At 37.6% G+C, this 16,672-nt stretch overlaps 1 protein-coding gene across 1 annotated transcript in view; it reads left to right on the top strand.

The window, feature by feature from the left end:
* PTPRD (protein tyrosine phosphatase receptor type D) overlaps positions 1–16,672 on the top strand; it is a gene marked incomplete at both ends in the record, with an annotated part of 284,855 nt that overhangs the window by 161,174 nt on the left and 107,009 nt on the right. Inside the window, 6 exons of the mRNA XM_082335622.1 lie at positions 4,274–4,407; positions 5,700–5,844; positions 9,243–9,548; positions 10,526–10,719; positions 12,449–12,475; positions 14,581–14,698. Coding sequence (XP_082191748.1) covers positions 4,274–4,407; positions 5,700–5,844; positions 9,243–9,548; positions 10,526–10,719; positions 12,449–12,475; positions 14,581–14,698 — 924 coding nt within the window. The remainder of the gene's footprint in view (positions 1–4,273; positions 4,408–5,699; positions 5,845–9,242; positions 9,549–10,525; positions 10,720–12,448; positions 12,476–14,580; positions 14,699–16,672) is intronic.

Raw genomic sequence — 16,672 nt, 5'->3', positions numbered from 1 at the left:
CTTGCAAACCCAGCACAGCCCTGGAGTGTTTTTCTGGTTACCTCAGTCAGCTGAGGAGCTGTGTAGGGAACTAAAGCGCCTTTCCAATTTGAGATCCCATTTTATGATTCTGTTCTGGCACTTGAATCGAGGATGGACATAGAACCACATATGCAGGACAAGGTCCAGCAATCTGTGTTTGTTTCTGGTTATCCAGCAATAAATGTGGAGGATTAGGCAAGCAAAGGTGTAGAACTTAGTATGAAGTTTTGAAAAGAATAATTCTGGACTTTGTTCTTTGTTTTGTCACTGCGTTGTAGTGTTTCATTGTGTGTGCTACCTAAGTTATGTCAGGTTTACAAGCAAGAAATAAGAAGAGGCATTCTCGCTGCACAGGGAAGTTAAGGGTTTTAATGTACATTTGTAGAGTGCATTGACCTCAAAGCAGAAAAGACAATATTGAGAGAATGCTCATGCAAAAAGATCCCATTCAGTGAGTTGAACATGTGCAGCACTAATATGGAAAGTTAGATTTGATCTGTGTTATTAAAAACACTTCAGCAAGAGTATGAAGTCCACTTACATAGATTTTCCAGTTTCCCTAGGTTTTTCCATCTCTGAAGGAGACCAGTACCTTCTGTGAGCTCCTCCAGCTTGGCTTAGTTCCTGTGTGCCACTGAAGAATTTTTTGAACAGATTTTGTTTGTTCTAGGCATAAATCCTAAATAATTTAAAGGTTATTGGTCCACTTTCTTATCTGGTAATTTTTCTTTGGCTTAAGCCTTGGGTTCCCTACCAGAGTTTATCAGCAATACAGTTTGTTTAGTTTCTGTTATTTTGTTGTTGTTTTCTTTCTTCTCCATCTTCTCTATCTGTTTGGAGCAATGCAGATTTCCCTGTCACCTTTTTCTTCTGTCAGTGTTTTCAGCTTCAGAGTTGCCTAAATGTGGTTGAAAAATGTGAGGGGAGACTAGATTTTGCAGCAAGATATTATTTTGACAAACAGCATTTGGGGAAGTCCAACTAAGCGTCAACTTGTCTTGTAAAATGATAGAGAATTGCAGACCTGAGACCATAAAGGGTTTTTTTTGAAAGGAATACTTGGAGGATGAGAGTCTTAAAATGTGCAGAGAGACAGGAAATACCCTTCATTCTCCATCTGCTGCCATATTTATCATAACAGATGCTACCAGCCTTCATATGGGTCACTTGACTGGTCATTTACTATTACTTCCTGGCTGTGTTCTACAATTCACGTATCCATACATTAAGCACAGATCATAGCATCACAGGACGATTCAGGCTGGCAGGGTGATCATCTGGGGAGGTCTCCAGCCCCAGCCACTGCTCAGAGCAAGCTCAGCCGTGGGGTCAGATCAGGCTGCTCAGGGCTTCACCCAGTTGAGACATAAAACCTCCAAGGCTGGATGCAGTCCAACCTCCCTGGGCCCCAGCTCTACTATTGGGCTGTCCTCATGGGGAAAAGGCTTCTCCTTCTCTCCAGCCTGAGCCTCTTGTGTTTCAGCTTGTGCCACTGCATCTCACCCTCCCACCACGCACTGCTGTGAAGAGCCCATCTGTGTCTCCTCCATCCCTGTCATTGGTGCCAGGGGTGCTGTTGAGTGCCCCCCAAAGCAATCCCTTCTCCCAGTTGAACCAGCCCCAGTCCTGCAGCCTCTCTTCACAGGGCAAGGGCCCCAACCCAAAGCCATCTTGCTGAGGCCCAAAACCAGATGCATTACCCAGATGTCTGATGGGCACTGAGCAGAGGGGACAGTCCCTGCCCTCGCCTGGCTCTCGGGGCCATCTCCTGTTCACACCACGCCAGGCACTGCTGGCCCTTGTTGCTACCTGGGCACATAGCTGGCCTTGGCTCAGCTCACTGCCCACCAGGGCCCAGGGCCATCCCCCACAGCTGCTCCCTCGCCCCATCAACTCCAGCCTGCATCCCTGCAGGGCTCTGCCTTCCCAGGACAGGGCTTGCTGAACTTCATGGGGAACCTTCGTCCTGTTCCTCCCTTGTCTCCAGCTCCTTTGTAACAACAGCCTGGCCCTCAAGTATGTCGACTGGTCCCCCACAGCTTGATGTCATCTGCAAACTGGGAAAGTGTGCCCTCCATCCTCTCCTCCACGTCCCTGATAGAGATGTCAAACACAAGATGGATAGCATGGCACAGATAACATAAGCTGCTGTTTGACCTTCCATGACCAGGCAAAAGTGATTTTGTAACTCCAGCCATGCTGCTCAGTTACTTTCCCAAAATTTTCTCTCTCTTTGCCGATTTTTTCTCTATCCTTTGGTACACATTGAAGCAAATCATTTTTTCCACAGGTCATTTTTACCAGTTTTTATCTTTTTGACAGATGAAGCAAGCAAAATGCCTTCAGCCAGGTACCCACCTGAGCTTCATGAGATACATTTGAAACAACCTGTAGCAAAATAAACACTTCCATAGCTGCCTAGACTCAAGATTTTATTATTAAGTTTTGGCAAGCCTGCAGTGGGGCACGTCATCTACTTTAAGCTGTGTTCAACAGGAGGCAAATCTGCAGCTGTTGTCTGGTTGTTACTCAGGAGTGTTTTGAAGCAGCCAACCTAAAAAGTTGTAATGTTCACCTAGTAAATGCATTAATACAACTATGCGATGGATTTGCAAAGTTAAAGTCTGATCTAGTGGTATTTCAGAATCTGTTAGGAATTATCCAGTTACCCCACTCTCTCCCTCTTAATTTCAAATCCATTCATTTTTAAAAGGATAAAATTAGAAGTATTTCTGTCAAAAATACTTTGTTGATATTTCCTGTACTTGCTTCCTGTGCTTTGTGATCTTTTCCCTTTTGCACTTTGCAGTACCCAGGAAGTGGTCTCTTTTTACACCAGACATCTTTTAGAAAAATAGCTAATTACTCCTACCCTTTTTTCTTCCCATAAAGAGACTTGGTCTCCTGTTCACCCTTACTCATTCCCTCAGAAGCAGGCAACATTCTTCTACACTGCTCCTTTTCTATTTTGTCCTGTTTCTGAAAAAAAAATAAGTGAATGGTAGGGACTTTAAGCCTCGACACAGGAGCTTGAATATGCACCTCATGTTGACGGGTTATCTGTTTAAAGGTTAGATATCAAACCTGCACCAGCATACACGAGGGCAGTGTTATCCTCAGAATGACATTCTGTAGACGTCTGGGGAAGATAAGAGTTACAACCACAAATTATTTTTACTGTTTGCTCCGTGGTGTTTCTAAGTCTTTTACTGTACAAAAGACACACACTTGTAATGCTATAATAAAATTCTACACCGTAAAATGATTGTGAAATGATCAGTGTTGTCACATCCTACTTGTAACAACTGTTCTCGGTATGTGCTAAGAAATGCACCTCATATTTTTTTCTTAAAAAGTAAAAGCATGCCACATTTTATTCTTGAAAAGCTAGAAATGCTTTGGAAGACTGTTTCATGCCTTATCAACAGCACTATTAACTGAAAGTCATGTTTTAGAACTTGGATGCCAAAATGATTGTATACATTCCAATGACAGGGTTATATTTTCTGTCTTTTCCCAGTCAACCTTATTATTTGCTGTAGATTTGCAGAAGTAAGTGAGCATAACATTTAGTCTGGATAATTTCTGTGACCATTACACAAGAGATAACAACAGAGAATGTTCTTGACTACTGGTATCAAAGCTGCATTTTGAGTTCTTGCAATTAGAAAGTGTTACTAGAAATTCAGCTATTTTGGTAAAAATACCAGTCATTAAAAGGGTAGAAATATGTCACTTAATGAGAACATTACTGAGGATCTCTTCAGTAGGTTATAACTTCTTCAGGTTACAAAAGCATTCAATATTTAGGTGTCTTCTTAAAGAGCAGGATGTATTTAGTGTCTTAGTTATTTATGAGCTGCACAAACCATTTTCAGATTTAAAAATGTGTGTAATGGTTTTAACACTTTCTTCTTGACCCTTCCAGCCAATCTTATGTAATACTAGCATTTCCCCATATACACATGTATATATTGCCATTTCACACATAGGTTATTATTTTTTATTTGAAATTTTTGATTTATTTGAAATCCTTGATAATTTGTAATGTATGCATTAAATATATCATTATTCTTTTTCTGAGCTCAGATTAATTTATTTCACAGTACAGTTAATCAATTTGTTTAAGTTCAGTAAGTTCAATAAAAGTAATATTGTGTGAAATATTCAGATGATAGTTTAAGAGGTTTGAAAGATAACTTTTGAACTAGCCAAATAAACAATTGGCAACACTGCTCAACTTTTTCTTTAGTGCCTGGTCAACCATTGAACTTCAAAGCAGAACCTGAGTCTGAAACGAGCATATTACTTTCCTGGACACCTCCACGCTCTGATACCATTTCCAGCTATGAACTGGTTTACAAAGATGGGGAGCATGGGGAGGAGGTAAGTGAAAAGAATACACATCTTTTAAATACTCTTTAATGAGTCAGACATAAAATGCTGCAATGGTTTAGGACTGATGGATTAGTAACTTTCTTTAGTATTGATGTTTAACAGTTTGTTCAACGCAGCAGTCAGCCTAACAATAGACCAAGAGTGTGTAAACAGCAGAAAATGCTGTTGCTGGTTACCAGCCGGTGGAACTTTGCCGTTGTTCGCAGCGAGTCATCCACAGAAGTTGCATCCAGTTTCAGACATCATTGATCATGTCTCTCCAAGCCTGTTCCTCTACAAAGGCTTGGAAGCAGAAGTGTTTTGGGGCATGTTATGGACTAATTAGGATTTTTTTCACTTACACTTGAACTTTGAAGTCTATTTTCAGCCTCAAATAATTTTTTTTTTCTCTTTGCCACCATGCAAGAGAGTTCTCAAGCTTTTCTAAATTTTCAATAATATTTGAGAAGAAAATGTGTTTTTTTTCTAAAGATAAACACCTGCTATGGACTTTTTCTGTACCATTACTTCTTAATTTTCAGTTTGAGGGCCTCTGTGGTGTTAGTACTGTAGACTTTAGAATAAACTGTTCTTCTGATATGGAAACCACGTGATATTGCCAGGTGTCGCAGACAAAAGAAAGAAGCCAGCAGTCTCAGAAGGCAGCAGGAGAATGCCAGCCTCATTGATTTCTCCTGCATCATCAATTCATTGCTGATGCTTCAACTGAGCTTATGTTTATGGGGGCTTCACACATATACTGTGAATGCATAATAAGCTTATTTTGTGGGAGGGGGCCAGATCCATATTTCACCTCCAAATAGGATGCAGGCCACTTCCTAATGAGTTACCTTTTGGAAGGATTTTCTTCTTAATAATTTCAATACAAATTCAACTATGAGGTTGAACCAAGATTACTCACATTATAAAACCCTGTAGTTCACTGTCATAAGAGGTAACTGTAGATAAGGCTTTGTTCATGTGTTATTGTCTGAAAAGGCTTTTATACTTTGTATGCAGCTATTACTTCCTCAAACAGTCAAACAATATTTCTGGCTCTGAGTTTCACCCATTAAGCTGTCGACTTTAAAAAATATTGTTCCTTAATCTGTATTTGTCAGAAGTAATGTATTCATTTTTGTTTTGGTTTAGTTTGGTTTTGTTCTGATTTATTTTCTTGAATTTAAATTTTTCTCAATGGGGTTATCTTCAGAGTATAAAAGCATTTCTTCTACAGGCAACATATGGAATTCACAGTCTCTGAATATTAATCGAGACATCCTCTTATTACCTACTTTTAGCAACGGGTTTCCACTGAACCTACTACATCTTATCGCCTGCAAGGCTTAAGGCCAAACAGCTTGTATGTATTTCGCCTAGCTGCACGTTCTCCACAAGGCCTGGGTGCTTCGACAGCAGAAATCTCAGCGAGAACCATGCAGTCAAGTAGGTGTCTTTCCTTTCTAACTTTATTGCCTTGTCTTTTATTTCTCAAGGAGATTACTCTCAGTAGAGAGTACTGTCAGAGAGACAGCAACAGAGAAAAAGGGAAAATGATAAAAATACAGCATTCATGGTGCTTAATACAGCAAAAGAATGCTTAAAATGTGTATTTTTGTAGGCGTATTGTGATCAAGTCAATATATGAGTGGCTCTTACATAATTTCAGGAAAAAACTCTGTTAACCAGTGTCTAAGAAGACAATATTATGCTGTTGTAATAGTATTTTATTTTATGTTATCATAGGATAAAATGTTTTATCATGCAATAGATGTACATTAATAACAGTCCTCCACCCGTAAAATTCCTCCTGCCCAGTCTGCAGATTTCCTGTAATACGAGTTGTTGCTGCAGCATCTCCCTGAGGTACAGAAAATTTGTAGAGTGGGTCAGGTTGAATATTTCAGACTGTGCCAAAAATTTCCTCATAACTGTTCTTGTATAGTACCTAATCGTTCTGATTTTAAGTTAGATTTTTTTAATCTAGGCTTTTTAAGATGTTCAGTCATTTTTTTACACCAGTAGAAAAATTGTTTTCTCACTGGGTGCTTATAGAAACAATGTCATAAAAGTCGTCGCATTTGTCTGCAAATGAGATGCAAAAATTTGTCAGGAATTTATATATACATTCAAAATATTTAAATTAAGGCTTAATTAAAGCAATCAGATATTCAAGGATGATGTCCAGAAGTGCTGCTCTTGCCTGATAAGTTATGCTTTCATGACAGTTTGCATTACACTGTGTAATTCTAAAATTTAGTACAATTTTATTTGTATTTGTTTTAAACTACGTGGCCTTTTCTTAAAGTGATATTATTCAAAACAGAAAATTCAGATTCTCAGTTGACATAAGGCTTTTTAATTTACAGTCATGAAAGATGTGATTACACCATCGTTCTTTGTTAGTTCTATATATTAATAGTAATTAGTGTGACTGGAGTACAGTGCTGCAGATCTTTAACCAAAGTTAAATGTGCTTCTGAAGCATTTATAAGGCATTTAGAATAAGCATAAAAGACAGTTATATAACACAAGGCTAGTTTCAGATATAGTGGCAAGGCACCTTTTAATTTTAGTAATCCAGAATCAATAATTTGATGAAGAAAAAGGTATTTTAGCTATTTAGAATGCTCATTGTCTTATATTGGGTGAAGATTGCTTAGACCGTGCATACAAAATAAACATCTAGGGGCCAAGGTTGCGTGTTCCATATATAAGCACATTGCCATTTTTCCCTTCTTGAATATAAGAATATGTTATGCTTTTTTCAGCCTTATGTCTTCAGATAGTAGGAAAATCCAATTGATTTTAGTGGGCAGACTCCAGTTATTTTCTGAAAAGATTACAAAATCTTTTTTGCAAAAATTGTGTATTTTAAGAAAAAAGTATATGCATTAATAAAACTGGTTACACAAGTAGCCTACAGATTATCCTTAGTTACATAAATGCAATATTTCACATTTTCGGAATATAAAGGATTAAAAATTAATAAACTTCTATGAGTTTATTAGCATATTCACCAGAATACACTATTGCCTTTCATCTTGGTTTCAGAGAAGGTGCTACTGGGATTTATTTCTTTACATATAAGATCCTTAAGGGGCATTTTACTTGTATTTTGCTTCCTGCACAAGTCGATGGTAGAAGGAGACTAACATGTTTGGAGTACTTGATTACTGAATTAGCCTAAAAAAACCCCACCCAAATGTGATAATTTTCATCTGTTCCCCCATCCACCTCCTCTAGTTAGTTGAAATGCTGGTACATTCCCTCCTGTTTTCCCTTCAGAAGAGCAGTGTACCATACTGAGTAAAAAGCCACTGATCCCTGTAGAAGAGCTGTAGGGAACCAAAAGATACATGTGTAAATGCAGTAGGTCACAGCAGGGTCCTAGGCCTTCTCTGTTGCTTTAATTTTGTTTGATGTTCCTAGTATAAGTACCAGAAATGCATTTGTTTCTTTTTTCCCCTAAGAAATGGGAAGAAAATAGTAGGGAAAAAAAAAAAGCACACCATAAAGATCTTGCACCCAAAATTTACGTTTTCCTTATTTTCCTTACAAGAGAGAAGGCAGAAATAGGACAGGAGTCCACGTCCACTACTTCTGCCAGTGAATTTGAACGATGGATCCTCTTTTGGTGCTCTCAATGATCTCAGTTAGTAAGCGTAGACTTTGCTAAGTCAAAGTGCATTTAAGCACATAAATGCATACCTAACTTTCAGTACTTGAATTGCCTCACTGAAAGCAATGGAATGACATACATGCTTAAATGCTCTGGAGCCTGGAAAAGGTAAATATGCTAACAGACCCCTTTGAGTACAAATCAGCAAAGGTGAGCACTTTTGCTCTGGAAGATTGGTGCTGGTGACAGTAGATGAAACAAAGGCAGAATCTCTCACCATTCTGATGTGCTGAGCTTGTGAACTCTCTTTGTAAAATGAATACCTGCTTTTTTGACACGTTGTTTGGGGGTAGATTTTTTTTTTCCCTATAGAAGTTACCTACATTACTGGTAGGATTTAATTCTTTGCTAGCAAAGGTGTCTCCAAGAGGAGTTAAAAAAATAAAACTGACAGCTGATCTAGGGTAAGTACAAGTTACAGTCAGAATCAACAAGCCTGTCACTTTTTCCTGGTAGGTAAATCTTTGACTAAGACTTTCTTCGTCTTCTATATTGACTGCATGCTCCTAGTATGTTGGCTGCAATAAATGTTTCAGTAAATGCTTTCCATTTAAATGCAATTTGACTTGTGCCAGGCAGACTCAGTTATAAAAAAAGTGGAAAAAATAATAACTTATTTATGAGAATGGGGAGGCCACAAAAATGGCAATTTATGGAGCAATTTCTAGCAATTATTGCAAGTTTTTATCAATTCTGTGAAAAGAGAATTTTTCTCAAAGAAAGTAAACCCACTTGAAGGGGTTATATCCAAATTTGTAAGTAAATACATGTCATGTGTCATTTAAAATGTTATAGCTTGCACTAATTGCAAAGATTATGAAGATAGATCAGTAGTCATAGAAGTGTCACGTTTTTGTTTTATTTCAAGAAGAATTTTAATTACAGGTAGGTAATATTATTTTGAGGTTTCATTTTCATATATTTCCCCTACATCCTTTTTCACCATTTAGTTGGTCTGTTCATTTTCAGTTTCCTCATGTTAATAAGCCAAGGTGCATATGATTATCTGACAGTTTGCTTTTTTAAGTTTATACTTTTTTGGTTTATCTTTTATTTTCATTTGGTTGTTTTTTTATTTATTTTTATTTTTTCTTTTGTTCATTTTTTTCAATCACTCCTATCCTTTCACTCAAATCCTCCTTTAACCCACTACTGAAATTAGAGCCATCAGCTCCTCCTCAAGACATTAGTTGCACAAGCCCCAGCTCCACTAGCATTTTGGTAAGTTGGAAACCTCCACCGGTGGAAAAACAGAACGGCATTATCACTGAATACTCCATCAAGTACATTGGGATTGATGGAGAAGATGTCAAGCCCCATGAAATTTTGGGAATTTCCTCGGACAGTACCCAATACCTTTTGGAACACCTGGAAAAATGGACTGAGTACCGGATCTCTGTGACTGCCCACACTGGTGTTGGACCTGGCCCAGAGAGCTTAGCTGTATTGATTCGGACAGATGAAGATGGTATGTTGCCTCCACTACATCAGTTTGCGCCTCTATGACTCTCTGTCGATCTGCTGTCTTTTGTATAGCCTAACAGTATTTTTTTCTGCTCCTCTTTTTTCCCAAATCACAGATATTATCACCCTTTGCGTTTTTTAATCAAAGACTTGTCCTTTCTACACCATTTTTATATTTAGTATTTTTATTTTTTTTAACAGAAAGTACATTTTTATGAGTGACATGAATCTGCTGCCCCTTTGAGCCCATGCATATCCTTCTTGCTTCTCCTTTAACATAAAAAATAACTCAGGGGAAAATCTTTCTGCCTTTTCCTTGATTTTACAGTCATTGTTATTTTTAAACACTTATGTCTATGAACTTTTTTTCAGGTTTTGTTGTTTGTTTGTTTGTTTGTTTGTTTTTTAACTGCTTTCTTGTTCCATGCTGTGCTTTTTGATTTGGGGTTTTTGGGTTGGGTTTTTTTTTTTGAGGTTTGTTTTTGATCTTGGAAAACTGATGCTGCACACATTTTCTTTTCTTCCGTGCTTGAAAGTGACAGAAGACAGCCCTATTATCAGCCTCCTTTTTGTACTACTGAAAAAAAAAAAAAACAAAAACAAAAACAAAGCAAACAAAAATAAGGGAAACCTTTTTTGAAATCTTTTGTGTTTTTAGTAGTAGTAGTAGTAGTATTTCAACGATTAAAATATCTCTTTGTACTATAATGCTTTGAATCTCAAAGCATCTTCCTTGGCTTTTGTACATTTTTACATGTTTTTCTATTTCTCTAATACTCTTTTTTCTTCCATTTTTTGCATCAGTCATGTTTTTTGATCTTTTCACTGAAAGGTAGAGCAGATTGGTTGAGCATTTTCATTTGTTGAACAATTTGTATTCTTCAAAGAAAACATAATGAGTCTGCCCTTTTTAAAAAAAAGCAAAAGACCTGGGTGGGACAGGTGCCTGTAATTCTCTTCTGTCCAATGATGTTGTTCCAGTTCCTAGTGGTCCTCCTCGCAAAGTCGAGGTAGAGGCTGTCAACTCTACTGCTGTTAAAGTGTCATGGCGCTCGCCTGTACCCAATAAACAGCATGGTCAGATCCGAGGATACCAGGTCCACTACGTGAGGATGGAAAATGGAGAGCCAAAGGGTCAGCCCATGCTGAAGGACATCATGCTGGCTGATGCACAGGTAATTAGGGCATTTTATGTTATTTTCTAGGTCACAGTGAAAACATTTCATGTACCAGAGAGCTATCCAGAACTGTCTTTTTTTTTTTTTTCTTTCTATATGGCAGCCTACAAGCTAACGTTTTTTATCTCTATCTTAACAACTTTTTTTTCAAAATATTTACATTTAAAGGTTCTTGGCCCAAACCTAGGCACCCTTTTCTGTATAGGTGCACAAGTAAATGCTAAACTGTGTCATTCTGCTGGCTCCCTTAAACCTGGACACTTCACCCTATACCTATGCTCTGAAGTTTTAAAGCATCAGGGAGACTGGAGCCAGGTCACAGTCAGTGTAGCAAACTGTGCACTGCCTGATCCACCCACATGATATTTCTTTGTTTCAGTGGAGAACCTGGAATCATTAGAAGCCTGTGTTAGCCCATTATTACAGTGTTTCTGTCATTAGTGTGTATCTATCTCACCACGCATTTCACAGGAAATGAATTTATTAGTGCAACTTTAGAAGTCACCGAGGTATTTATTCTTGTCATTATAAATATCAATAACTGCAATAAAATAAGGAGCTTAGTTTAAATCGGTGTGGGGTTACTTATATTGCAAAATTTCCCATCTCTTTTATAAATTATGAGGCATGAAGAAAACAAAAGCCTGATCCGATCAAGTTTAAAAAGCTTCTAAAAATAGGATTTTACTCCTTGGGATACACTAGTGCTCTGTAAAACTGTAGATTCCCAAAGCTCCTGGTACTGGAGGAATCACCTGCATTTTGCTGATGACCCTGTTCTCAAAGTATTGTCTCTGTTCCTGGAGGTCTTTGTTGCAGTTTTGCCTGCCAGTCTGTTTATCTATCTATGTGTATTTACTTACCTATTTTGCAAAACATGGTGCTCTTATAGATTAAATTCAGTGGAGAGGAAAATGGAAACAGGTGGGGAGGTTGGAAGGGAAAAGGAAAAGGGAGAGGAGATGGAAAAGGAGATGCTGCTGAGCTTTGGTTCTCCCATTCTTTGCACAGATTTTCACTTTCAACCTCTCTGTAGTAGTAGTTTAAAATAATTTTAAACACTAAAAGGTCAGAAATGGGAGACTAGATGAGATATTGGAGCCCAAATATCATAAAGGCAAAAGTCATATTTCTTTTTTTGCCAAGTTTGGCTTTGACCTGCCTGTTTGCCATTGGTTCACTCTGGATAGTCCCCTCCTTTCTCCTCCTGCCACTCATTCCTGCCTATCATACTTCTGTGATATATGTGATCAGGGCTTGTGCAAGTATGAAGACCTTGATGGTAAAAGATCAGTGTGGTTATGTTTCAAGACTAAATAATCCTGCTATTAATTTAAATAAAACATTGAATTAATTTAGAAAATTCAAGCACATAGCCTAGTAACATGATTAAATAAACTAGGTAGCCTTTAATCCTGCCTTGGTAGCTTTTACTAATACAATCTATTATAAAATATTAATACATGGTACAAGAGGATTCATTACTTCTTTCATCTTTCAAGGAAAGAGAAGTGGCTCTTTTTTAGGGAGAGCAGAAATGGAATTAAAAATGCCCGGCCTGATTTCATTAACCAAATTCTGCATGATTAATTCAAATTGTAAATGATTTTTCCAGATATCTTTCATATTTATTTTACTATTAAGAAGAAAACATTACCTCAACCAGGCTACAAATCTCTTCACATTTCTTTTGTTTTTCCTTCCAACATTCTTTACTCTCAATCAGTGGGAATATGATGATACTACTGAACATGTGAGTAGTTTTTGACTGGCCAGAAAAAACAGTGTGTGTTGGTTTTCGGTTTTGTTTTTTTTTTTTTTTTTGCTTGTTTGCTTGTAGCCTCTTATTTTTTTAAACATCAGTTTTCTTTTTTTTTTTGTCATTTGCACAAACGCATGCTCCTAGCATCAAAGGTTTTCCCCTTATGGCACTTTTTTCCTTTCTTTTCTTTCTTTTCCCAGGGAGAGTGGGGATTACTGTTGCTTGCTTGTTCTGGGGTTTAGCATGATGCCAAAATGTGCAGAACTGGTCTGTGTTTTCTGCTTTTTGATGGCTGTCACTAACTGCCTCACAATTTCCTCTTTACAAGAAGATGTTAGAAAAATAAAACAAAAGTGGTTCAGAGTTGCATAGCAATAGTCAAGATTTTTCTGTATTCATTTTAAGGTTAACATTTTTTTGTGTAGCTGAAAGTTGAAGTCAGTTGTGCTTTCTTTTTCGTAATTTGATAAATGTATTTTGTCTGCTGTCAGGAAAGCCAAATGCCCTGTAGTGTTTATGCCTAAGTAAAAGTGTTTCCTGTATCCAAATCACACTTTTAAATGACAACACTACATGCAGTCATATCTCTTACACCATTAAGTACTGTTTGTTTTAGATGAGGCTAGTATCTTCATCACTGGTCGAAAGGATGGCAGTTTGGTTGTTTTGCTTTTTACAATTCTATTGTGTTAATATCAGGTGCAGTTTCCTTATGAAAGATGAGATGTCTGTCTTACTGATTTTGGCCGTTAAGGTTAATTCAATTCTGAGATAGAGTCTAAGGAGGGGTGGTGTAGGTTTTTTTAATGTGTTTTTATTTTACTTGAGCTATTTTGCCCACTCATTCTGATCATTACCTTGTTATTTCTATATTGCTAATAACTGACTGTAAACACAATGCCGAATTCTAATCACATCTGTACTAAGCGTATACCCACTATCTTGAAAAATCCATTTACTGTGGGTAGTCTGACCCATAATTTTTATATTATCTCTTATGGTTGTTGCATCTGAGGGGTGTGTGATTGCACATTTGCTGTTTATTTGAGACACATAAATATACTGTCTCTCTGGCAGCAGTGAAATCTAGTCTAAATCCATTCAAGCATGTGAAAATGCAGAAGAGTAATGCAGTGGTTACAGACTGGAAGCTGATGAGTTGGGAACTTTGGGCCAGTCAGTTGCCTCCAAATACTGTCCTTTCATATTTGCATATAAAATTTATTTATATTGTGAGTGTCAAGGCTTAAATTCCTCTGGCTTCCCTTATAGCATGATGTAAGTTTAGTTCATTTCAGGTGGCTAGCCCTTCACCATCTTCTGTGTGTGTATACGTGTGTGTGCACGTGCATGTGTAAAAAGATTCCCCTTGCTTTGACACTTAGAGTTTGATCTTGCTCCTGTTCACTTTTACTGGCTGAAGAGCTACTTGTTTTGTAGCTGCTGTCATTTGTTTGAGGGCCATCAGATTTATTCTGTGAAGAGATTTTTCATGGTGTTTTAGGTAGTTCTTTTAGACCTGAAAAGTGAGTTGTTTCTGAAGTCCAGTGAGATATTTAGATGCACAATCCAACCAGTGACACAGGTTGCAATGAAAGTGTTATGAAAGTAACAAGGCTTTCTTGTTCAGCTAAAGCGTCATTACTTACAAAGTGTGGATACGAATGCAACACTCTTCTTACTAGGCATTTTATAACTATATGAGTGATATTCTGTAAATGACTAAGTTAAATGGAGTTTCTCATATCTACATATACATGCATTTCACTATACCAGTAGTATTCCTCAGGCAAGGTATTTCAGAAGGCCTTATTCACTATTCACACCACTGAGCCTCTGGCCTCGTGCCTTAAACTACCTGAGGCATGCTATTTAGAAGTGGGCAGTCTTTTATTGCTTAAGTGAGTGAAACTTCTTGCATTATGAAGTGTTTCACACAGAACAGTCTGTTGGTGCTCTCAAATGCTTGCTGTCACTGCCAGTAGCACAAAAATGTGCGCACTGTATGTAATATACAGGGGTTGTCTGAAGGATTCCATGATCTCCCAGGAAACAATCTATTTTTAATAAATTGTTCTTGTTTTATTTCATCTTAGGAAATGACAATTTCTGGGCTTCAGCCTGAAACTACATACTCCTTCACTGTGACAGCCTATACAACAAAAGGTGATGGAGCACGCAGCAAGCCCAAACTCGTATCTACTACTGGTGCAGGTAATACTCACATAGCAGTTAATCTCTGAATAAATCCTTTGACTTTTCCTCGTAGTGTTTTGCTCCTACTATTCGGAAGTCTCCTGTTGTGTAAAAAGTGTTTGTAGGACATAGGGTTTTCTGTTTCAGTATTTGGCCTTTCATTTATTTAGTTGAAAATAGAACCAGTGTCCCTCCTTGTCGCTTTCTCAGTTCAGGATGCAGCCAAAATGTAATACTTTATACTTTCTAGTAGCTCTTCCATTCTGATTGGTGTCTTCGTGGAGAGGAAAAAAAACAGAAATGCAGAGCTGAGAAGGATATTTGAAAAACTTGTGAAGGGCTTTCCTGATCTTTGTGAGAGCAGCAATGCTCTCTCTGCCTGTCATTAAGAAAGAACCTACCTGTATGACACTCACAGCTTATCTCAGAAGAATATGATTATTAAAGCAGAGAATTAGAAAACTGAATGAAAGTCCAGCCTGTGAAACCGTGAAACCCATATTGCTACAGTGGCAATTTGAGGCATAAACTGGGGCAAAATACAGCACGCCACTGTGTTCAGTCTGCATTTGATCACAGGTGGTACTAGATGGTTGGTATCTCACTGCATGACCAATTCAGCTGATTCAGTTCGCACTGATGGGATGAACTGAATTACTTTTAGGTGAGGAACAAGGTTTTTTAAATTTAAATGGTTCACTGTGGCACAGCTTAACCAAACAATGCCATCACAGCCTTGGTGTGGTATTCGCCTACAGGTATTCACTGCCTGTAGGTGTTCATTTTCTGGGTTTTGTAATGTAGACATTAAGGATATACCATTACAATCATATGGAGACCTTTGTAGCAATGTTACAAGCTCTCTTAATAACAATGTATTGTTTATGCTAATATATAAAGTCCAAAAGACATGTGTATTTTTATTTATACTGATTGACTCAATTTTTAAAAGAATCACTAAATGTAAAGCACATCTGTACTAATGTCAGAAACATCTATATCTTTGTCTCATCAGCTTCCTTGGAAGAATCTCAGTCTTGGTGCCTAGACATATCATATAGTTTTGCTTCAGATTTTAGACTATCTTCTAGTCATTACTCTTGCCTGGTGCTGAAACTTACCCTCCAACTTCTTATCTTTCCTGAATTCTCATGATCTGAGAAAAAAAGTGATACATACTTCTCGCTTGCGTTTGAACTTGATTTAAGAAAAAAGACATTTAATCCATTATTCTTTTTAAAGTTCAGTTCCCAATTTAAATAAACACAATTATATAGATTATGATTTGGTCAGTTTCTAGACATAAACATAGGCTATGCAAACCTGCTTGCAAAACTTAAAACTTCTATGCATTTAGTGCTTATTGACTATTTCTGTTTCACTCTTCCAAGATCTCTGATGCTTCTGCTTTAGAAAGGCAAACAAATCCCATGTCCCATAAAACCCTGAGTGACTGAAGAGCAATTGAGAATCAGAGGCATACCTGTAAATGTAACACATATTACACTGTTCTTGCTGCTTGCTTCACCCTGTAGACAAGTAATATTTGTTCCTGTTCTCTAGGATAACAGCTAGTTACCATTTTGCTCTGTCATACATTCCAGGTTGTATGAACACCTCTTCACTTGCTGTTACAGCTTGCTGTGGTTGAGCTCTTTTTGTAAGGAAAATTCATATGCAGGTTTTTGAAAAAGGAGACAATAAATATAGTCAGTACCAAGAGTTTCCATCTCACTGTCTTTCTATGAGAATACATCAGGCAGGTAAATGAATGATGCATTACTAGCAGGGGCTTGTAGGTCTGAAATACACCCTCCTGTTCTCTGAGAGTTTCCATTTGATTTTTTTTCCTAACAAGGGGCTATTCAAATACTACAATAAAGCAAATGAAGGGTCTGACTTTCTAGTCTAATTTTTAAAGGTTTAAGTCAGGTGCAGCTGTATGAGAATGAGTGAGATTATATTCATAAGAGATATGAAGGGAGAATAAAG

Source organism: Platalea leucorodia, assembly GCF_965183815.1.
Source record: "Platalea leucorodia genome assembly, chromosome: Z".
Taxonomy (NCBI): Eukaryota; Metazoa; Chordata; class Aves; order Pelecaniformes; family Threskiornithidae; genus Platalea; species Platalea leucorodia.
This window is presented reverse-complemented; position numbering and strand designations above follow the sequence as displayed.